General features: G+C 42.8%; 1 protein-coding gene across 2 annotated transcripts in view; it reads right to left on the reverse strand.

Moving 5' to 3' along the window:
- The window catches only part of UGGT2 (UDP-glucose glycoprotein glucosyltransferase 2), a 670,166-nt gene that overhangs the window by 207,352 nt on the left and 437,509 nt on the right, over positions 1-25,305 (reverse strand). For both annotated transcript variants that reach the window (XM_073614383.1, XM_073614382.1), the window contains exon 25: positions 2,012-2,114. In XM_073614383.1, the coding sequence (XP_073470484.1) occupies positions 2,012-2,114 (103 nt within the window). The remainder of the gene's footprint in view (positions 1-2,011; positions 2,115-25,305) is intronic.

The raw sequence follows: 25,305 nt of genomic DNA on the forward strand, positions 1-25,305 counted from the left end.
GTTTATTTAATAAAATAATTATATTTCCATGTTCTGTGTACTGTGGTAGACCAGATATAGTGAATGCAGGGTACTGGGTTTAGTAACACTTTAATTCCAGGGCCGCATGACACAGCTTGTGGTGGCCCACAGAGCTGTTCTCTACAAACTGAAAGACCTTGCGAATAGGAAATGGAGGAACAACTTTTGCCTCCCTGAGGCTACTAAAGATGAGGACTTACCTGACACCGTTAGAGGCATTTTTGGGCTTATACAGAGGTATTTTAAATGAAAAAATAGTGGCGCTGATATCACAATGTAATAGTGAATTAAATACTAAACAGTGTACTAATATACAATAACACCATGTGAATAGTGAGAACCATAATTAAAAATAAAGATAGCAAAAAATACATGAAATAAATTTCAATAAAATTAAAGTCCATAAAAGTGATAAACTTCAAGTGATTGACTCGGTGATAATTCTTCTATGATAAATATCTTAAAGAAATTTTCTTCTACCACACCGTTAGTGACAGCGATTCCGCTCCCCTTAAGAAAACGCATTCACCAAATTGAAATGCCTTCGACTCTCATGCTCGGCATTAACACTTTAAACCCACCAGGGTTAATAGTACTTTTAATATCCAACCGTGCACAATAGAAGAGGATTGCTCCACATGTAAATGAGAATAAGTGCTTCCAATAGTGTAATAACGTAAAAGCAATTTATTTTTAAAAACAACATCTTCAACCATTGAACTCACATCAATCCAATCACAATCAGCATAAAAAGGCAAACTCCTGTTGACAAAACTGTAGCGGCGTATTGTGGTCACGGCAGACCCACGGTGTAACCTCTAAGTCTCACCCTCACTGAATTAGGGCTTATCTAATTCTTACCCTATCCAGATTGATCAGGTCCACAAAGCCTTAAGACCTTGCAACCTATCTGCTGACTTACCCCGTGATGTCATCTGTCACCTGCACCATTTCAAAGAAAAAAAGCCCATCATGCAGAAACTGCCAGGGTCCCCGTCCATTGATTTCGATGATGCCTCATTTGCTCTCTTTCCTAATCTATCCAAGGAGACTTTGGAACGCCACTGGGCTCTGAGGCCACTTCTGGACAAGCTCTGCACCGATTATATCCCCTACCACTGAGGCTTTGCCTCATGCTTGATCGCTACAAAGAATGGGCAATCCAATACCCTTCGGTTTCCAGAAGTCCTCCTGACTTTCTGCTCTGATCTCAAAATCAATCCCTCCACTTTGCCAGGTAGGCAAGAGATCAATACCTTTTCTTCAGTGCTGGAATCCCAGTGGAAAAAATCTCTAAGAAGACCATGTGAGTTGCTAAATGTTGTACCTTCATTAAATGTAACCATATTGCTACACTTAGAGGTGCCTGTCTTCTCTTTTATACTCTGTAGCTCCTGCTGGATTTTGCTTCTAATCCCCATGTGGAGGCTGCCATTTGTGGATGGACATTTTATGGTTACACAACCTATTATATTGCTATAATCTTTTTATATGGATTATAAACTGAAGGACTTATGAATAAATGGTCGTGGAACGAATCATCTGAGTTTTCATTATTTCTTATGGGGAAATTTGCTTTGATAAGTGCTTTGGTTTACAAGCATGTTTCCAGAATGAATTATGCCCACAATCCAAGGTTTTACTGTACTTTGACTCTTCTCGGAGAGGCATGCTGTATGACTATCTGTACTTTTTCTATGTTTTGCAATAAAAACGTAGTAAACAAAAATTTTCAAAAAAAAATGTAAATATGTCTCCCGGCACCAAAACAGATGTATTTTACACTGTATATGCTGTTCTTTACGGCAGTGGGTAATAGGCCCTAAAGTACTGAATGTTTAGCAAGTAAATCAAGCAGAACAAGTACAAGGTAAACACATCAATTCATTCTCCCACTTCTACTCTCTTTGAGTGAAGCCCTCTTACATACCACACAACTAATTCAACACAGGAGAGACAAGAGAACATTCTAAGTACAGTATTCACTTACAATCAAGAAGTGTGACATTCGTTGTGCTTCTCTTGACAGGGGGTCAAGCACAGCAAATACATCAATAAAAGGACCCTCCTCTTGGGGTTCAACTTTGATAAGACTGCAAAGAAATTAATAAGACAGAATGTCATTATTATAGCTGCAGCTAGAAATGATTTTCAACACTTTTCAGTACACATTTAGAAGATAATTCAGAGAGAAGCAAATGTAAAAACTGTATCTAAACTTGGCAGATTATTTTAAATTGTGCACTGCATAATAATGGTATTCAGCAGGGCTGGCTACAAATAGGAAAAAAAAAGTAAAAATTGATATCGCATATTTTTTTTTTTGCATGAAACTATAAAAGTGTTTTAGCACATTTTGTGGGGAATTCCTTTTCAATCCTCTCCCTAAAAATGATTAGATATGGGGAAAAAAAATATTGAATGCTTAAAGGATAACTAAAAGGCAAAAATGTATTTTTTGGTTTTGAAAAAAGTGGAGAGGGATTACAATGCTTGTCATTTTTTTATTGCTGTGTGTGTCCCCATTAGGGAGATTCACCCTCTCTATCCTGTTTACCATAATCATAGAAAGTAACAGAAAATCCCAAATTTTGAGCTGTCCCCAGAAAAGTAAAAGAAGGGAAATTTTCCAATAGGGTCACTAGTTTCGGTGACCTGGGGGTCCCCAAGGAATTCCTTTAATTTTCAGGGATTTCCTCTCTTTGCCTATAGTTCTACTTTAAGGATTTCTGCTCTGGTAACATTATAAATTCATAATGGGAATACAATATCTCTCTACCATATTATGCCCACAGAAAACTGATCATCAAATAGGTTATGAAGTACTGAGTTTCCAATGCAAGCCAACATTAAAAACCTGCTTAGAGCAAAATCTTTGTACCTTGTGGCCCTGTGCAGGACATATGACTGTTAGGCAGATGCTGGACCCTAGGGCACCACTCCTTCCCTAGATTTCATACTAATAGTATAAATACTGTATTTTATTATACTACTATATCCTATTATTATACTATATAATAATAATACTATATAATTATATAAAGTATAACCATAAACAGCTGGCCCCATCTGTATCCCAAGTTTGATATCAAACTTTTAGAAAGAAGTGCAAGAACCCTGACAAAATTAACACGCTTTACACCCTGTGCACAGAAAAGGCCAGAATCAGATCTCAGATGTGCAATGGGAGGCTTGCAATATAGAGCAAAAAGGAAAGAACATGGTTTGTTACCAAATATATGTGGTATGCAGGGGTTTGGGAATTAGAAGAAAATTAGAGTTTAACCACTTGCCAACCGCCTCATGCTGATATACGGTGGCAAAGTGGTTAGTTCCTGCGAATTGCCGTATGGGTATGTCTGTACCTTTAAGGGCGATAGCAGGTGCGGGAACCCGCTGTGCAAGGCCAGCGGGGGCGTGATCGCATGCACGAGAGCAGGAACAGGGATTTGTGTGTGTATCAATAGTTAAATATTTTAATTAGTTTAGGGACTACATTTATTTTATTGCATTTAAAATTCAATTTTTATTATCCATCACCCATCATTTTATTATATTAAATATAGTCATTATTGATTTATGTTTAATTGTGCATAAATGAATTTTGAACAAGATAATCGCTATGTTGATAGTGGGATTATAAACATTAGTTGATGGGTATGATATGTTATGTTATGATAGGACCAATTGCACTATGGTTAACTGAACATAATATTTGATTATTTATAATATGTGCATGGACTGATCATATGTGCAGTTTCAAACAGCAATACATTTGGTCAATTGTTGCTGAAATAGAGCGCAGTGGATCTCTTGAAACATGGCCGCCATAGGAGGAGTCTTGAAAAGGAAAAGAAAGGCGCCCCTAAGTGCAGTATACAAAATTTAATAAAATGCACAAAGGGTTCAAAGCACAGAAGTCCTCATCTGTGGCATGTGTCCATCCTCGGCACGGTGGTAGAGAGCAGTGTAGAGCTGTCCAGCAGCTGTAAAGCATTCTCATACATGCTGGAGAGAGGAGGCAGAAGGGAAGCCTGTGTTCACTGCGGGACACACGAGGCTGATGGCGTCAAAGGGGAGAAAGGGGCGGTAATGTGTTTCAAAGCATGTTTGGCTCCTTCGCCAGACCACGGCACAGAGCCGCACATGCTCTGCTCACGGACTCTGGCGTTCCCTTGATCGTTGATAGCTGTGGGGGATACAACTGTGGAATCCAACCAAGCAGACCGGACAGCTGATGCGGTTATACCTGTAGTGAGGGGTGAAAGCTCACTGATGCGCATATAGACCTTGGGAGGTCTTAATATCTGGTAAGCAGATATATTTGCCCCATCTATCCTGTGGGGAGCACCAGGTGTCTTCACCGATTGAATATTGGATCGCCACACTCTAACCCTACTTTACATAGCACATTTATCTGGATTACAGAAAAGTCTCCAGAAGGTTATAACTCCTGTCTACTTCACAGAAATTTTAGTTCAACTTGAAGAGTTTCAACATCTGTACTATATTTCAGCACATTTCACTATGGAGAGGTGCATGGAAAGGTTGTATATTAAGCTTTTATATTTTATGGCTAATTGCAAAGGTGTGTGGTGCCATGGGCATAACACATCCTAGAACAACAAGAACACTTTCTACATTGGCTAAAATAAATAGTGAGGGTAATTGCACCAAAATCATATAGGCATTTGTAGAACACTTTGAAACATAGTTTGCATTAGGAAGTTCCTGTTCCTCTTGATTCCAATAGATCATTTAAAACATTCCTGTCACTTAAACATGAACTCTGGTCAGTTATAAAAAATGTCACACATAATCAGAGTACAAGTTTCATTTAGCCTGGGGGGGTGTAATGGAGAATTTTATTCCGCTATTCTATTGTCCCACAGGCTTTGCCCAGTCTGTTCTGGTAGCCGATCATCTACTCTAGTTGTGTGGCTGCCCCTCTCTCTGATGCCATGACGTAAAATTAAATGTATGTGATGTCACTGAGGGTGCCCTGAAGAGAAGTTCCAGCTGTTGTGGGACTAAGGTAAATATTCCATTCTCTCAGGCTCTGATGAAGAAGGAATCCCTTCGAAACGCATCAGCCAGCAGCGGTTCATATGTCCACTCCCCAGGACCCAGAGACCGCAATCAGTAGACAGACTGCCATATGTCAAAGACCTTTCTAAGCGTTAATGTCTCCCACTTTTGTGAGTAGTTTTCATTATGTTTTCTGAATAAATGTACCTTAAGATAATGCACTAGGCTGATGCGCCCTCTTTTCTTTGCATTCTCTAACACCCCCCCCAGACAAGCATTAGATCCTGAATATATGGGGATCATACCCAGAAGACATATTTTTAGTAAACAGACTTTACTCCAGATTTAACCATGTTTACTGTAAAACTCCTAACCCCCATACAGGCATGTAAATCTAAAACATTCACAAAACCTTGGGAGAACTAATATACTAATAATGATTTCACTTCCTGAGGTCAAGCATTTCCCAAGGCCCTACTACTACCCCTGCCTCACTATTTGTCACCAAAGTTGTCCATCACAGTGATGGACCAAAAGCGAGACGTTGGTGGAGGAGGGACAATAATTACTTTTGGAACTGAAATTGCTATTTTCATATCAGAGATTGTTCTCTTTATGAGCCTTTTTGAATTCAACATGTTGGGCTCCTTCCTATTCTTCTTCTTCTTCTTATTATCTATGTTTAGCTTTTCTAAACAAAAGAGAAGTCATCTGGAAAGTATAAAATACTTTTATGTATTCCAGAGCACCTTTTCTTGTGTTTAGATGTTCCTGCAGATTTAGCCACATTTCAAGTGTCTAATTGGATCCTGGACACACAGAATTCTATTTTCTCTAAACACAGCTACTGTAAACTGACTGCACTTAAACACAAGTAAACACACAGTATGAATGGCATAATTTAAAAACCATTCTATGCATTTATGTGCATTTACAAATCACCTCTAAACACAGAGAAATGCAGGTTTTACACTAGCAGTGTGAATGAGGCCTTACACGATTATAAATAAAAACAAACAAGAATGCTGCAATTTTAAATTTAATTTACCTTACTTTATATATCTAATGTCAATCAAATTGTGCTTTATTCAAATGTTAATGGATAAACTTGACATGCATATATATTACCTTGTTTATAAGCTAATGGTATGAAAAGGGCCTTTTTAACTTTTTCTGTATCGGTCTGTGTCCTCCCTAAATGTCCGCGTGAACATTGTCACTGAGACTGAAAGTGATAGGAAATTCAAACACTAATGCCCCGTACACACGGTCTGAATATCCGTCATAAAATGTGCGATCGGAGCTTGTTGTCGGAAATTCCGACCGTGTGTAGGCTCCATCGGACAGTTTCCATCGGAATTTCCATCGCACAAAATTTGAGATCCGATTCTCAAATTTTCCGACAACAAAATCCGTTGGCGTAAATTCCGATCGTGTGTACAAAATTCTGACGCACAAAGTGCCACGCATTCTCAGAATAAATTACGAGAGGGAAGCGCTCGGTCTCGTAAAACTAGCGTTCGTAATGGAGATAGCACATTCATCACACTGCAGATTTGGAAATCTTTTAATGCAGCGCATTATCTTCTTCTTTAGAATGCTAGAAGTGATCTCATGAATAATATTATTTTTTTTCGTCAGATCTCCATAATACTTTTTGTTTTTCTTGTTTTTTTTATTTTTTTTAATCAAGATCTGCATTTTTTTTCTAGTGCTCTCCATAATACTATTTCTCGTTCTGTGTGTTACCACAACACCATTATTATCTTGTATTTTTTTTTACCTCAAGGAGGTTGGTTGTTAATTTGGCATTGTATTTTGGAAATGTACCTGCCTACTCACAAACAAACTGTCCTTTTTGAAGTAAAACACATAGGTAAGTATTTGTGAAAAATAAATATCCATTTATTCTGGGTCATAACAAAATAAAGAGGAAGGCAACGCTGGAGAAACTGTTGAGATTTGCAAAGCCTTTGTACCCCACGGCACACATCAGTTATTTTATAGTCAAAATTGGTAGCCTGAGGAGTCCTTATAATAGTGAGTACAATCCGGTCCAGGACTACAAGAGATCAGGAACAGCAGCAGATGACATAAATGTCCCCAGGCTGTGGTCATACCACAGCCTGCGTCTTTTGTCAGACCAGACTGAACCCAGGCCATCACTCTCTGGTCTTCCTTAGATGCTTCCTTCCAGGCTGTGGCCCTGGTGTTGGAGGTGTGGAAGGAGGTGGAGGACCTGGAGAGGAGGAGGAGGACCTGGAGGAGGAGAAGGAGGACCATGGTCCAACTCACAAATGTTGCTTTGGCTTGTGAGTTCGCCCCTCAACCCCTTATTTAGGGCTTGCAAGATCATTTCCTCACATAAGAGGCGTTGGCCCTCCTCCATTTCCAGCATTTTGCAGGCTGTCATGTAGGCATAATCCTCTTGAACACTGGGGGGGGGTTCTGAGGGCCACAGTAGCCTTCAGAAATAGGCCAATTGCTGCCTCCTTCAGGTTACTCCTCTTCCTGGCACTTTTTTGTGGAAGGCCGAGTGGAGGGACCGGGGATTCTGGCAGGCTATTGGGCCCAGCCACCTCCTGGCTGCCAATTTCCACGGCCTCCTCCTGGCTTAGACTTTCCTGTGTATGAAAAAGGGACATAGTTTTAGTTTTTTTGTTCATCAATCACACACAATTTTCAGCTCATGACTTTTGCAAATTGAATGTTAATAAATAGAAAAGACTATCATTCTGACCCCAGCATTTTTCATTCTTGTCCCAATCATTTGTGGCCACTACTGTCACGTACCTGAAGGGAGCCTGAATTGATGAGGTCGGCCTCTCTTGTATCTCCAGCCCAGGTCCCGCTGAGGATGGAACAGAAGGAGCCAAGGGCCAGGAGGAACACGAGTGCCTGCAGATGAAGACCCAGAGACCTGTTGCAGGGAGTCGCAGGACTGTAGTTGCAGAAGTGCTGAGCCAAGCAGGAGACAGGAGCAGGAGGTCATAGGGGAAGCCGGGTTTGTAAACAGACAGGCAGCACGGTAGCAGGACATCAGGTAAAGGCAAGGTCAGATGAGGAGCCAGGATCAGGAGCCAGGAATCAAGTAAACACAGTCCAGAAGCAGGGTCAGTGGAGAGCCGGAATCAAAAGCCAGAGATAAGACAAGCAGGATCCAGAAGCAGGGTCAAACAGGAGCCAAGGTGAGCAATGGGTATTCAGACAGGAATTCACAGGTTCAGGGTTTCAAGAGCACAGCTGAAAGACCAGTCAGCACAGAACAGTGGTCAGGGGACTCCTTAAATAGGCTGTCTAGCGCCAATCGATACCAGGGGCGCTCTCCTGAGCATGCACGCCGGTCGCCACGCATGCGCATAAGCGCGCACAGGCGTTCGCAAATGCCCATGCGCGCAAACGCGTGCCAGATGATTACCACTGGTTTCCTTACATTGCCCCCCCCTTAAGGGCAGCCTCCGGATGCCCACCAAGGACCTCTTCTCAGGGTGGAGGCGGAAAATAGGCTTGAATCAGTCGTGGGGCGTGCACATTGGAGGAGGGTTCCCAAGAATTATCTTCAGGGCCATAGCCCCTCCACTTAATGAGGAACTGAGTTTGGCCTCTTCTCTTCCGACAATCCAGGACAGCTTCCACCTCAAATTCCTCATTACCATCAACCAGTAACGGGGCAGGGGTCTCGGGTTCACGATTGGCCACAGATCGTTTCAAGAGACACACGTGGAATACTGGATGAATTTTTAGACTTCCTGGCAAAGTTAACTCGAAGGCCACAGCATTAATCCTCTTCTTTACAGGAAAAGAGCCAATGTATCTTGGCCCTAATTTCTTAGAAGGGCAGGCTAGCTTAAGTTTTGTGGTAGATAGCCATACCATGTCTCCCGGTTTCAGATCCAGATTGCCTTTCCTTCTTTTGTCATAGAACCTTTTGTAGTTCATTTGGGATCTGGCGATAGTCTCTTGCAGGAGCCGATTGTTAGCCCCCCAGAATTCAAGGCGATCCTGTACTGCTGGTACTGGAGATTCTCGGGGAACATCAAGTAAAAAGGATGGGTGAAAACCATAGTTAGAAAAGAAGGGAGTCTGTTTGGTGGAAGAATGTATAGAGTTATTGTATGCAAATTCTGCTAATGGTAAAAGAGAAACCCAGTCGTCTTGTGCGAAGAAGAGAAACAACGGAGGTATTGTCCCAAGGTCTGGTTTGTTCTTTCGGTTTGACTGTTGGTCTGAGGGTGATAAGCAGAGGATAAGCAATGTTTAATGCCCAGGACTTCACATAGGGATTTCCAAAATCTGGAGGTAAACTGTACTCCGCGATCAGAAGTAATGTTGGCAGGAATACCATGTAGACGCACTACTTCCTTGACAAAGGAGGGAGCAGTCTCGGTAGCAGAAGGGGTACCTTTTAGGGGCACAAAGTGGGCCATCATGGACAAGCAGTCTACTATTACAAAGTTGGTGGTAAATCCTTTGAACGGGGTAGTTCGACAATAAAGTCCATGGAGATCATGCTCCATAACTTCTCAGGTACAGGAAGGGACTCCAACAGACCCCAATTCTTAGTTTTATAAGTTTTGTTCCATAGACATGTTGTGCAAGGCCTAACATAATCCCTGCAATCTTGTATTAGATTTGGCCACCAGAAAAAACGAAGGGCTAACTTAGAAGTTTTATGTGGTCCAAAGTGTCCTGCCAGGGGATGATCGTGGCACATGTACAGTACTGCTGACAGTAACTGTTCCGGAATAAAGATCTGCTCATTATGGGAGTAGAGACCCTCTTTAAGCTTGAGGTGAAGTTCAAGAAGAGGAGGATGATCCAGGACTGCTGTCTTGACTTGGAAGGCGAGATCGGTCTGTAACAAAAGAAAATGTTTAGCTGGTAGAATGGTATCCGGTTCAGAGAATACTTGGGTGTCTTGGAACATGCGTGAAAGGGCATCCGGCTTCCCATTCTTGGATCTGGGCTGGTAGGTAATGTGGAAGCAGAATCTTGCAAAAAAGAGGGCCCATCTGGCCTGGCGGGGCCTTAATCTTTTGGCCGTTCTCAAGTATTCAAGATTCTTGTAATCGGGGAATACAATAATAGGGTGTGCAGCCCCCTCAAGCAGGTAACGCCACCCTTTACGGGCTGACTTAATTGCGAGTAATTCCCAATCACCGACATCGTAATTCCTTTCAGGGACATTTCCTGGAGAAGAAGGCAACAGTGTGAAGCAAAGATTTTGTCCCCTGTCGCTGGGACAGTATGGCTCCTACAGCAATTTCCGAGGTGTCACTCTCAAGGACATAGGGAAGAGCAGGATCTGAGTGCTTCAGAATGGGAGCTGTAGTAAACAGGTCCTTTAGATTCTCAAATGCTGTTTGAGCTTCAGAGGTCCATGAGAAGGTCAGGTGTTGTTTAATTAGTTGGGTGATAGGCGAGATAATACTGGAAAAGTCTTTAATGAACTTCCTGTAGAAATTGGCGAACCCCACAAATCGCTGTACAGACTTTTTATCAGTGGGGCAGGCCAATGGAGTACTGCTGACACCTTTTGTGGATCCATGGAAATCCCATCTGCAGAGATAATGAGGCCCAAGAATTGGATGGTGCTTTTCGTGAACTCACATTTTTCTGCTTTGGCATAAAGGTGATGTTTCCTCAGTCTGCTTAATACCTTCTTTACATGGACCCGATGGGATTCTAGAGAGGTGGAAAAGATCAGGATGTCATCCAAATAAATTATAGTAAACAGATCAAGAAAGTCCTGAAACACATCGTTTACAAAATGCTGGAAGGTGGCTGGCACATTGCAAAGTCCAAAGGGCATCACCAGGTACTCAAAGTGCGCAAAACGAGACCTAAAGACTGTTTTCCACTCATCACCTTCCCTTATTTTGATCAAGTTGTAAGCTCCCCTTAGGTCTAGCTTGGAAAATACGCGGGCCTCTCGAAGTCTCTGGAACAACTCAGGGATAAGAGGCAAGGGGTACCGGTTCTTAATGGTCACCTTGTTTAAGTCCCGATAGTCAATACACGGCCGGAGAGAATGGTCCTTCTCAAAGAAGAATATTCCCGCACCAGCAGGAGATGAAGATGGCCGGATAAACCCCTTGTCAAGGTTTTCATTAATATATTTATGCAGTTCTTCCAGTTCAAGTTCTGAGTGGGTAGATCCTGCCAAAGGGAATTTCAGCACCAGGTAAGAGTTCAATGGGACAGTTATAAGGTCTGTGGGGAGGAAGAGTGTCGGCATACTTTTTTAAACACGTCCAGGAACTCATGGTAAACAGAGGGCACACAATTTTCATTGTTTCAGAATCCATATCTATACAGAGGATGGAAACTCCAGGACTGAGTATAGGAGGAAGGCAAAATTCTCTGCAGTAGTTGGAAGAAAAGGACACCTCCCCCATGGACCAGTTGATGAGGAGATTTTGTGCCTTTAACCAGGGCTGTCCAAGGATGACAGGAAATAGGGGAGAAGTAAAGACATCCAACTGTTATGGCCCATAAACACGGTCGGATTTTCCGATGGAAAATGTCCGATCGGAGCGTGTTGTTGGAAATTCCGACCGTGTGTGGGCTCCATCGGACATTTTCCATCGGATTTTCCAACACACAAAGTTGGAGAGCAGGAGATAAAATTTTCCGACAACAAAGTCCGTTGTCGGAAATTCCGATCGTGTGTACACAAATCCGACGGACAAAGTGCCACGCATGCTCAGAATAAATAAAGAGATGAAAGCTATTGGCCATTGCCCCGTTTATAGTCCCGACGTACGAGTTTTACGTCACCGCGTTCAGAACGATCAGATTTTCCGACAACATTCTGTGACCGTGTGTATGCAAGACAAGTTTGAGCCAACATCCGTCGGAAAAAATCCTAGGATTTTGTTGTCGGAATGTCCGAACAAAGTCCGACCGTGTGTACGCCCTATAAGAGTTCCTGATGTCCAGAAGTTGTGGTGCACAGGATGGGCTCAGTCTCTGAGGTGACAGGTCCTGATTTGATGTTAGAACCATCCACCAAGTGAAGCGTGAAGCTGTTTCTTTCGGCACACAGGGGCAGGTTATGCAGGGTTGCAAAGGAAGAGTCCACAAAACAGCTACAGGCCCCAGAATCTACAATGGCAGAAACAGAGAGAGTTCTTCCATCTAACTGAAAAGAGATTGGCAGCAGGATGTGGTTCTGGCTGGAGTTTAGTGCAGCAACTGCAGGAGGAGGAGATCTCCTACAATGTCTCCGGAAACAAGTCTGTAAGAAATGCCCCTTATCGCCACAGTAGAGACAAAGTTTATTATAGCGACATTTAGCCCGTTCTTGTTTAGTCAGAGGAGGTCTTGGAAAACTGGCATGAGGAACCTTCTTGACATCGGATGCATCTTTAGGTGAGGCAGAGGCAGGTGGAGGGTCCATGAAGCAGACAGGCATTAGGTGAGGATTCCTGGCCTTTTCAAACTGCCTTTCCCGCAGATGGCGATCGATTTGAATACAAAGAGAAATTAAGTCAGAGAGGCGGGGGTTTCCACCCTGGCAAGCTCATCCTTGATGGCGTCGGATAGTCCCAGGCAAAATTGGAAATGTAGGGCTGCGTTATTCCATTCTGTATCAGCACTCCACAGGCGGAAGTCAGAGACGTAGTCCTCCACCAGCCTGGGACCCTATTGCAGGTGGCTTAATGTGGTTTCAGCAGTCTGATGACGAAAAGGGTCAGCATATAGTTGGGCCATGGCAGCAAAGAAGGAGTTGACTGAAGCCAGGACAGGTTCATGCTGTTCCCGAAGCTGAAATGCCCAGGCCTGGGGTTCCTCCAGCAGCAGGGAAATGAGAAATCCCACCTTCACTTCTTCAGTAGGAAATGTGCGAGGAAGCAAGGAGAAGTATAGTTCACAGGAATTCTGAAAAGTCCTGAACTTCCTACGGTTTCCAGAAAAGCGTTTGGGCAATGGTACCCTGGGCTCAGGGAGATAAGGTAGGACTGCTTGGGTGGAGGTCAAGCTGGATGCACTCAGAAGTTGGTCATGGATGCGTGCTAAGTCCATATGCAACCCTTGCAACACATGGAAGAGTGTGGTAACAGTCCGACAAAGGGTTGTTAGCAGAGAGACCTCCCTTTCAGATTCCATCCCTGGCTGACTGGTACTGTCACGTACCTGAAGGGAGCCTGAATTGATGAGGTCAGCCTCTCTTGTATCTCCAGCCCAGGTCCCACTGAGGATGGAACAGAAGGAGCCAAGGGCCAGCAGGAATACGAGTGCCTGCAGATGAAGACCCGGAGACCTGTCGCAGCTAGTCGCAGGAGACTGTAGTTGCAGAAGTGCTGAGCCAAGCAGGAGGCAGGAGCGAGGTCATAGGGGAAGCCGGGTTCGTTAACAGACAGGCAGCACGGTAACAGGACATCAGGCAAAGGCAAGGTCAGATGAGGAGCCGGGATTAGGAGCCAGGAATCAAGTAAACACAGCCCAGAAGCAGGGTCAGTGGAGAGCCGGAATCAAGAGCCAGGAATTAAGTAAACACAGTCCAGAAGCAGGGTCAGTGGAGAGCCGGAATCAAAAGCCAGAGATAAGACAAGCAGGGTCCAGAAGCAGGGTCAAACAGGAGCCAAGATCAGCAACGGGTATTCAGACAGGAATTCACAGGTTCAGGGTTTCAAGAGCAAAGCTGAAAGACCAGTCAGCACAGAACAGTGGTCAGGGGACTCCTCAAATAGGCTGTCTGGCGCCAATTGGTACCAGGGACACGCTCCTGCGCGTGCACGACGGTCACCGCGTATGCGCATAAGCGTGCACAGGCGTTCACAGTTGCCCGTGCGCACACGCGTGCCAGACTATTACCACTGGTTTCCTTACAACTACTGTCTATTGATATGTAAAACACTTTGTGAAATCAGAAATTAGTTATCAAAACTAACATATATTTAACATCATTAATTTGACAACCAGAAATATTTTAAAGAATGCTATACCTTTCTCAAGCTGGGCTCCTCCACATGTTGCTGCCTGGAAGGCCCAGGTTGGTTGTCAGAGGCCTCAGTTGGGGTGGAAGGAAACCTTAAAGGAAGACTGGAGAGTGCTGGCCTGGGTTCAGTCTGGCCTGCCAGAAAATGCAGTCTGTCATAGTACCACAGCCTGGGTACATAAATGTCATCTGCTGCAGCTCCTGATCTCAGGGAATCCTGGACCTTCTTGCACTCCCTATTATAAGTGCTCCTCATGCCACCAATTAGGGCCTTCAAATAGGGGATGTCTGCCGTGGGGGATCACCGGCTTCACATATTCCAGCAATTGATCCAGCGCTGCCTTCCTCTTTGGTTTATTGCTATAAAAGGGGTGGTTTACCTGCCAGACAGGGCAGCTCCCTGTACATATCAATGAATATGGGGATAAAGTCCTCATTGTTGAATAGATCCATTTTCTATGCAAGACACAACACAAGACAAACCCTAATGTCAGGCGAAACACTCCTAATCTTGACCCAATATAGGCATCAATCTATAAGCAGTATAGGCCACTGGTGCACCAACTTAAAATTGTACTTTCGTTATAACGATCGTCGCTTCTGTTACTTCGTGCCCCGCTCACAGATCGTACGTACAACGCACGCGTGTTCTGCTTTATATACACTGCGCATGCGTGAAACTCCGGCCGCCCGACGTTCTTTCTAGTCTATTACCCGCCCCTTGTCTTTCAACGCAGTGGGAGAGAACATGGTGGAGAGACAGCATGTGCATGTAGAAGAGAGCAGCAATGACGAAAGGCCGGAGTCCCGAACCTCACGATCCCGGAGGAGATTGAAGGCCTCAAATATGTCCTTTATAGAGATGGTGGAGATGGTGGACATCTTGAAGAGGGCCGACTATGATGGGAAGCATGGACCTTACCCAAACCCAAATGTGAGAAAGGCCAAGAGGACAGCTTACATGTTTTTTTTTTTTACATTTCGGTAAATGTCTGCTTTAAATCCAATAAACCTCAGTCTATGTGGTATGCACAGTGAGATAATTAATATTTTCTGTATTATCTGTACTCGCTTAGTGCTACATTTACCCATAAAAATTGTCGCTCTTCATAGTGATCAAACAGAGAAATCTTTGTTCTCACTATACAAGACTCAAGTGGCAGAGAATCTGTAGTTAAAAGTACTTTGTTTGACAGACATATTTTGTAAAGAAAGAAGCAATGTGAAGGTGTGCTCAAAAAATCATATTTGTTTGCCATAAGCCATAAATAACTTATGTTTACTTTTTTCATCTGTTCAGAGCTACAGGATATGCATCTTTACGTGTACTCTTTGACAAATAAAATACAGAATAGGTTCTGTTTGTCAACATCAAAAAACATTAACATGTTCCCCAAATATCTAGAATTCAGCAATTCGCAATGTTTTTATAAGAATTTACTATTAAAAGGGAGTACATCAAAATAGGTTATATACAGTATGTTGTGATACTACCAGCATAGAATTTTAAGTTATCAATTTCTGCCCTTTTTTTGCTTATTGAAAGGGATTTTTGTACTCACCACAATATCATTTATTGGAGTCAGTTGGGGGACACAGGAAGGATTTTAGTTATTCTGATGCCTAAATAAGGATTGAACACTTGTAAACAAAAATCTCTGGGGCATTCAAGGAAAACCCCCCCTCCTACTACCAGAATGCCTCAGTTTTGTAGCAAGCTAGACCAAAACTATGATCATATACACAGAGGGGTGTTCCTCAATGGTCTCCCAGAAAAGGATTTTTATGGGGAGTGCAAAATTCCTATTTTATTTCTTTTCCATGGAAGGACAAAGAAAGGTTTTCGTCTTTGGATTTGCAAAAGCAACTGAAGGGTGGGCAACACAGCAACAAACACCAGCAGGCATAATAAAAACAATAAAGATCTGGGGAATTCCTGCAGCTCAAAGAGCCATCTGAAGGGCCTTACATCTGAAGCTGGTATCCGATGAGGTAAAATGTCTACCGGGTAGATTTTCGAGAACCTGTGAACAAAAGACAAGGTGGCAACCTTGAAAATCTGGAAAACAGCTACTGATCCTGAAAGGCCCAAGAAGCATACACAGATCTAGTACAGTCTTCTTTAACAGGAAAAAACAATCCTTGAGACCATAGGCTTGATTGATGTCCCACCTGAGCTACTTAGTGCTGTGTGATCAATCTACCAAGCCTGTGTATGTTACAAGCAGCCGCAGACAGCTCACAGCAGCAGTGGGGGTGAATGCTTATAAAAACATACACAGCTGTATAGTCCAACAGTGCTGAATAATCTTGCTGTATATGCTCCTACCATGCAACTGTCCGACTGAATACGGATCAAATATTCTTCAAGCAGGATAGTCCTATGCTGCAGAGAAAGCCAAATCTCCAAAAGTTCCAGGATGATGATCAGAGACTAAGCAGCTCCAATGGCCAAGTCTTCTGTAATAGCAAGGTGCTCAAGATTCCTCCCAAACTCAACAGACTGTCATCCATTGTGAGGATCTTCAAGATACGAAGGAAGGATTTTCCAGAACTATATTCCTGAGCCACAAGGTCAGGGGTAATCTGGCGTGAAACAAATCATCCAGGGACTTGAATGACTTGTCCCACAGTAACAGAATGATGTATTGTAAAGGTCTGGAGTAAAATTAGGAAAATGAAACTCCCTTGAAACACGCTATCATCAGGCCCAAGAACCTTATGCATATGTGGAGAGTCAGACAACTCCTGGATTAGAGAGGTTGAACTTGAGGAAGTAGAGGAATTTGAGGAGAGCGCAGCAGGTCTAATACTGGGGCCAACACTTTGGTGTAGAAAAGAGACCAAAAGGCAGGGCCGCAAACTAGTAGTAGGTAGGTGACCCATAGCAAAGCGTATATAAGGCTGATGTGCTGGAAAAATAGGGATATGCAGATATACAGTATTTCTCAAAAGTGAGTACACCCCTCATATTTTTGTAAATATTTTATTATTTCTTTTCATGTGACAATACTAAAGAAATTACACTTTGCTACAATGTAAAGTAGTGAGTGTACTGCTTGTATAACAGTGTAAATTTGCTTTCCCCTCAAAAAAACTCAACACACAGCCATTAATGTCTAAACCGCTGGTGGGGGGGGGGGGATAAAAAACTAAAATAATGTGGTTGCATAAATGTACATACCCTCCTATAACTGGGGATGTAGCTGTGTTCAGAATTAAGCAATCACATTCAAACTCGTGTTAAATAGGAGTCAGTACACACCTGCCATCATTTAAAGTAGCTCTAATTAACCCCAAATATAGTTCAGCTGTTCTAGTACAATGTTTCCCCCAACAGGTCATGATTTCAGGATTTCCCTCAGATGAAACGGCTTGTTGGGGGTACGTGAGGACTGGAGTTGAAAAACATTGTTCTAGTAGGTCTTTCCTGACATTTTCTTAGTTGCATCCTACAGCAAAAGTGAACTTCCAAAGCATTCGAGCGATCTCATTGATAAAAGGTATCAGTCAGAAGGGTACAAAAGAATTTCGAAGGCATTGGATATACCATGGAACACAGTGAAGACGGTTCATCATCAAGTGGAGATAATATGGCACAACAGTGACATCACCAAGAACTGGACGTCCTTCCAAAATTGATAAAAAGACGAGAAGAAAACTGGGCAGGGAGGGCTGCCAAGAGGCTTGCAGCAACATTAAACAGTTCCGGACCAACTGCCGCAGTTTTATGGCGGCAGGTTGGTCCGGCCTACGCAAAATCACGTTAGTATACATGACGCGCGCGGCTGCCCGCCCGCAACGATCGGATTCGATCAGGAACTGATCAATTCCCAGGCCAATAAAATCTGGCCTGGATCTGGTGATCGTTCCTGGCGAATGAGATCCTTCCCTTGCATGTGTAAGTGATGTCATCTCTCCTCGTGTCGGTCTTTTCGTTCCAGACCGAAAGGAGAGAGCATCTAACAGTGGGTTGCACCAAAACTACACTGACACCAGGTCACATAGGCACACAATTCACCCCCCGATCACCCCCCCAGTTAACCCCTTCACCACATGTCACTGTGTCATACAGTACAGCAATCATTTTTTTTTTAATCGCTGTACTAGTGTCATTAGTGACAAAAATCAGTGTTGGGGTAATTAGTCTTAGGCCCAGATAGGTCTAGGGACCCCCCTAACCCCCTCCCAATAAAGGTTTAACCCCTTGATTACCCCGTCACCTGTGATCACAGTTTAAGTGTCACAGGTGACGCAGTTTAGCTAGTTTATTTTTTATAGCGTAGGGGCACCTGCCTTTTTTATTCAATAAAGGTTTAACCCCCTGATCACCCAGCGGCCTTAGAAACCCTGAAGGCGGTGATTGGTTTTCGGGGTCCTGTACGCGGCTAGGCTCCCAAAAAGTCTCACACATGAGGTATCCCCATACTCAGAAGAAGCAGCAGAATGTATGTTGGGGTGTAATTCCACATATAACCACGCCATGTGTGAGCAATATATCATTTAGTGACAACTTTGTGTAATTTTTGTTTTTTTGTAATTTTTTAATCACTTGTGACAAAAAAATAAAATATTCAATGGACTCAACATGCCTCCCAGCAATTTCCTTGGGGTGTCTACTTTCCAAAATGGGGTCATTGGGGGGGGGGGGGGGTGTTGTACTGCCCTGCCATTTTAGCACCTCAAGAAATGAGGCAGTCAAACTAAAAGCTGCGTAAATTCCAGAAAATGTACCCTAGTTTGTAGACACTATAACTTTTGCGCAAACCAATAAATATACGCTTATTGACATTATTTTTACCAAAGACATGTGGCTGAATACATTTTGGCCTAAATGCATGACTAAAATTGAGTTTATTACATTTTTTTAATAACAAAAAGTAGAAAATATAATTTTTTTTTTCCAAAATTTTCGGTCTTTTTTACGTTTATATCGCAAAAAATAAAAATCGCAGGGGCAATCAAATACCATCAAAATAAAGCTCTATTTGTGGGAAAAAAAAGGACACAAATTTCATTTGGGTACAACATTGCATGACCAGTTAAAGCAGCGCAGTGCCAAATTGTAAAAAGTCATCCGGTCATTGCACTGCCAATATCTGGCAAGTACTGGCTTTGTGGTACATGACAACAATCTCCCGTATTCTTAATATGTTTGAGCTATGGGGTAGAGTGGCAAGATGGAAGCCTTTTCTTACGAGGAAAAACATCCAAGCCTGGCTACATTTTGCAAAAACACATCTGAAGTCTCCCAAAAAGTTTGTGTTATGGTCAGAAGAATTGAAGGCTGAACTTTTTGGCCATAATTCCATAAGATATGTTTGGCATAAGAACAACACTGCACATCACCAAAAGAACACAATACCCACAGTGAAGCATGGTGGTGGCAGCATCATGCTTTAGAGTAGTTTTTCTTCAGCTGGAACAGGGGCCTTAGTCAAGGTAGAGGGATCTATTAACAGTTCCAAATACCAGTCAATATTGGCACAAAACCTTCAGGCTTCTGCTAGAAAGCTGGACATGAAGAGGAACTTCATCTTTGAGCATGACAATGACCCAAAGCATACATCCAAATCAACAAAGGAATGGCTTCACCAGCAGATTAAAGTTTTGGAATGGCCCAGCTAGAGCCCAGACCTGAATCCCATTGCAAATCTGTGGGGTGATCTCAAGAGGGCTGTGCACAGAAGATGCCCTCGCAATCTGACAGATTTGGAGTGTTTTTGCAAAGAAGAGTGGACAAATATTGCCAAGTCAAGATGTGCCATGCTGATAGACTCATACCCCAAAAGACTGAGTGCTGTAATAAAATCAAAAGTTGCTTCAACAAAGTATTAGTTTAAGGGTGCACACTTCTGCAACCATAATATTTTAGTTTTTTATTTTTACTTCCCTCCACATAAAAGATTTCAGTATGTTGTTCAACTAAGTTGTACAGTTTATAGGTCAAATTAAAGGTGGAAAAAGTTCTGAAATTTTGTATCTTTTTCTCATTTTTTTATATCACAGAAACCTGACATTTTAACGGGGGTGTGTAGATTGTTTATATGCACGGTATATGAGCATTTTTTTTCTGCCAAATGAACTGGAATTTTTTAAGCCCAGTATGCCTGGACCCTTAGAACCTTAACATCTTTGGGTCTGGCAACTGTGAACAGGTTAGAGTACAATCCTTGAAACCTTATTGCTACAGGAATAAGAATAATGACACCTTGGTCCGGAAGACCCTAGAGGGCTTGACAAAGATCTTCTAATCAGTGGACACAGGGAAGTAGAGGTGAGAAACTGAAGAGGGGCGTGGAATAAAAGTCCACTCTGTAGCTTCAGTAAACGACATCCTGCACTTAAATGTTTGAGATGCAAGTGTCCACAAAGATTAAAAAATATCCCCCCTACTCTGGAAAGTGGGGGGAGGAGGATCGTCAAGCAGAGAAAGGCTTATCTAAAGATTTGTCAGACTTTTGCCCCATACACACGATAGGATTTTCCGGCAGAAAATGTTCTATGGGTGCTTGTTGTCGGAAATTCCGACCGTGTGTAGGCTCCATCGGAATTTCCGTCACACAAAATTTGAGAGCTGGTTCCCAAATTTTTCCGACAACAAAATCCTTTGTCGGAATTCTGATCATGTGTACACAATTCCGATGCACAAAGTTCCACGCATGCTCGGAATCAAGCAGAAGAGCCGCACTGGCTATTGAACTTCATTCTTGTCTCATCGTACGTGTTGTACATCACTGCGTTCTTGATGTCATTTGTGTGACCGTGTGTATGCAAGACAAGCTTGAGCCAAAATCCGTTGGAAAAAAACATGATTTTGTTGTCGGAAAATCCCATTGTGTGTACAGGGCATTTGTCTCTCAAACCTTGTGGGTAGACTAAGAGTCAAGCTTAAGGGGGGCCTCAACATGGAGGGCACTAGAGCTGGGAAATTAAAGACATGTCTCAACAAATAAAGAGGGAAAAGATTTTGCAGTCTTCACTTTGGGCTACTTTTCCTGCGGACAATATGTGCTCCTGTCACCAGCAGCAATCTTGATAATGGTAGTAAATGTTGTTCTGAAGAGAAGTCATCCCTCGAAGGCCATGTGGATTAGAGTTTCTTGGATGCAGGTTCCACAGTTTGTTCTATACATGTGTACAGACAGGAGACCAATGCAAAAAAAAAAGAAATCCAGGAAGCCCCCAGCAAACCATCACAGCGGAAGTTTAAAGTTAGAGCCTTTTGCTCTATGCAAGCGATCAACCGCAGCAGTGGTTAAAAGCAACAGGTTAATCTTCTAGTTTCAGAGTGATGCACACATTTGAGAAGAGCCAAAATTGTCTCTTTACTTTGGAGTAATTGCATGGATGGTAAAGCTGCCCTAACATAGGTTAGCCAGCCTGCTGAAAAAAAAAAAAAAAACAAAACAAAAAAAACCCAATTCCCTTATCCACACATTCGGTGTGAATGTGGAAATCTTTACCGCTGTGCTATTGTATTCTGACATTAGGGAGACTCCCCTGCATCCCCGCTGTCAGAATACACTGATTAGTACTGCAGCCTACTGGCTGTAGCGCTAATCGAGCTGAAATTTTCCAGCAGTCCCGTTCGTGAGAAGTCGTAATTTGTCTGGTTTTCTGCTGAACTGTCTGAGTGGAGTGATTCAAATCAGACACAATCTCAGTGACTGAGTGCCCAAAGGTACCCAGGCCGTAGGTGGATCAGATACAGAACCTGCTGGGGAAGAGCCAGGAGCATACTTGTGGCCTCTGTGGTAAGAGTCAGCAAATAACTGTGTGATTTGGGCCATAAAGTCTTGCATGACTGTAGGAAAACACCTCATCTCAAAGGGCAGAAGAACTGTCCAGACCCAACAAAAAGGACAGGATATACAGTATCTCACAAAAGTGAGTACACCCCTCACATTATTTAAATATATTATATCTTTTCATGTGACAACAATGAAGAAATTACACTTTGCTACAATGTAAAGTAGTGAGTGTACAGCTTTTAGAACAGTGTAAATTTGCTGTCCCCTCAAAATAACTCAACACACAGCCATTAATGTCTAAACCGCTGGCAACAAAAGTGAGTACACCCCTAAGTGAAAATGTCCAAATTGGACCCAAAGTGTCAATATTTTGTGTGGCCACCATTATTTTTCAGCACTGCCTTAACCCTCTTTTGCATGGAGTTCACCAGAGCTTCACAGGTTGCCACGGGAGTCCTCTTCCACTCCTTCATGACAACATCATGGAGCTGGTGGATGTTAGAGACCTTGCGCTCCTCCACATTCTGTTTGAGGATGCCCCACAGATGCTCAATAAAGTTTAGGTCTGGAGACATGCTTGGCCAGTCCATCACCTTTACCCTCAGCTTGTCTTTGTACTCCTCACCTGGTTGCCGCCACACCCGCTTGACACCATCTGAACCAGAAAAGTTTATCTTGGTCCCATCAGACCACAGGGCATGGTTCCAGTAATCCATGTCCTTAGTCTGCTTGTCTTCAGCAAACTTTGCGGGCTTTCTTGTGCATCATCTTTAGAAGAGGCTTCCTTCTGGGATGACAGCCATGCAGACCAATGATGCAGTGTGCAGTGTATGGTCTGATCACTGACAGGCTGGCCCCCACCCCTTCAACCTCTGCAGCAATGCTGGCAGCACTCATACGTCTTTTTCCCAAAGACAACCTCTGGATAGGACGCTGAGTACGTGCACTCAACTTCTTTGGTCGACCATGGTGAGGCATGCTCTGAATGGAACCTGTCATGTTAAACTGCTGTATGATCTTGGCCACCATGCTGCAGCTCAGTCTCAGGGTCTTGGCAATCTTCTTATAGCCTAGGCCATCTTTATGTAGAGCAACAATTGAAAATCAAGTCGGGGGGGGGGGGGGGGGGGGGGAGTATGGGGATTATGGCGGTGCCAAGAGAAACAATATGCACAACTTGGAAGTTAAAATTGTATTTATTTAACAAAAATCATTAAAACTAAGCATGAAAATCACATAGACAAGGTGTGCAGAAATTTCTAAAATCAATTCTGTAGCAAACTTATTTCACATGACTTGGCCTGACGAGTGTAGCGGCCAGTTCAGTGAGTAGGTATTTTGATGCCCGACATGTTTCGCCAGTGTTGGCTTCCTCAAGGACAGTTGTTTGATACCTAGAGTGCTACAGTACTCTCTATGAAGAGAAATATAACAATCAATGGATGTTTTAAAGCAATTGATACATTAAGGTACAAAAAAAGTGTATATACATATGTTTGCGAGCTGTCCGAGTAGACTACCCCCCACCCCCCGAATTGGCCCCAAAAAATCCCGCCCACACCACACGGTGCCAATAGCAGCCCCAACCAGGCTATCCAAAGATGGTAAGATACCTGTAAATCACCAGGGATGGATGCTACACGCCTCCGGAGCAGGGCCCCAAACAGAGATCACAATAGGTAGCTGCAGGGAAGAATAAGAGGGACCTGACGGAATGTATGCCTAAAAAATATACAAATTATGTATACATAAATTCATTGTGGTGGATACTAGAGGGGCCTAGTGACCGCACATCAATTACAAACGAGAAACATGATATAGGACTAACATAGTCTCTAATTTTTACTTACAAATATACTATTCAAATTGAGTAACAGGACACCGGAGGACAGCCATTATTGGGAGTAGTTCATCATGGAATAAAGGGTGTAGAAGGTATCACTGGAGAATGGTAAGGGAGAGGGCATTTATATAACAAGTGATACTATCCAAAGACACTGTCTTTGGATAGTATCACTTGTTATATAAATGCCCTCTCCCTTACCATTCTCCAGTGATACCTTCTACACCCTTTACTCCATGATGAACTACTCCCAATAATGGCTGTCCTCCGGTGTCCTGTTACTCAATTTGAATAGTATATTTGTAAGTAAAAATTAGAGACTATGTTAGTCCTATATCATGTTTCTCGTTTGTAATTGATGTGCGGTCACTAGGCCCCTCTAGTATCCACCACAATGAATTTATGTATACATAATTTGTATATTTTTTAGGCATACATTCCGTCAGGTCCCTCTTATTGCTCCCTGCAGCTACCTATTGTGATCTCTGTTTGGGGCTCTGCTCCGGAGGCGTGTAGCATCCATCCCTGGTGATTTACAGGTATCTTACCATCTTTGGATAGCCTGGTTGGGGCTGCTATTGGCACCGTGTGGTGTGGGTGGGATTTTTTGGGGCCAATTCGGGGGGTGGGGGGTAGTCTACTCGGACAGCTCGCAAACATATGTATATACACTTTTTTTGTACCTTAATGTATCAATTGCTTTAAAACATCCATTGATTGTTATATTTCTCTTCATAGAGAGTACTGTAGAGCTCTAGGTATCAAACAACTGTCCTTGAGGAAGCCAACACTGGCGAAACATGTCGGGCATCAAAATACCTACTCACTGAACTGGCCGTTACACTCGTCAGGCCAAGTCATGTGAAATAAGTTTGCTACAGAATTGATTTTAGAAATTTCTGCACACCTTGTCTATGTGATTTTCATGCTTAGTTTTAATGATTTTTGTTAAATAAATACAATTTTAACTTCCAAGTTGTGTATATTGTTTCTCTTGGCACCGCCATAATCCCCATACTCCCCCCCCCCCCCCCGACTTGATTTTCAAATTACTGGGATGAGGTGTCGTATCACACCGAGGGCTGCCCAGCCAGATTCTAAATTGTAGAGCAACAATTATTTTTTTTTTGAGATCCTCAGAGAGTTCTTTGCCAAGAGGTGCCATGTTGAACTTCCAGTGACCAGTATGAGAAAGTGAGAGTCATCCCACCAAATTCAACACAACTGCTCCCCATTTACACCTGAGACCTTGTAACACTAACGAGTCACATGATACCGGGGAGAAAAAATGGCTAATTGGGCCCAATTTGGACATTTTCACTTAGGGGTGTACTCATTTATGTTGCCAGCGGTTTAGACATTAATGGCTGTGTTGAGTTATTTTGAGGGGACAGCAAATTTACACTTATAAATACTGTACACTCACTACTTTACATTGTAGCAAAGTGCCATTTCTTTAGTGTTGTCACATGAAATGATATAATAAAATATTTAAAAAATGTGAGTGGTGTACTCACTTTTGTGAGATACTGTATCTACTCTAGGAGCAGAGCAAAGGATTCCAGGTTGCACATGTTGGTAACATTAGGAAGCACACCAGGTTACAAGACTGGTGATGTCACAGCTAGAAATAAGTGTTTTTTCACAGGAACAAAGTTAAAAAATATTGCTGGGTCATGCTCTAGAGAAAAAGATTTAGTTTTAAGAGTTACATT

This window comes from Aquarana catesbeiana, linkage group LG02 (assembly GCF_042186555.1).
Source record: "Aquarana catesbeiana isolate 2022-GZ linkage group LG02, ASM4218655v1, whole genome shotgun sequence".
Lineage (NCBI taxonomy): Eukaryota > Metazoa > Chordata > Amphibia > Anura > Ranidae > Aquarana > Aquarana catesbeiana.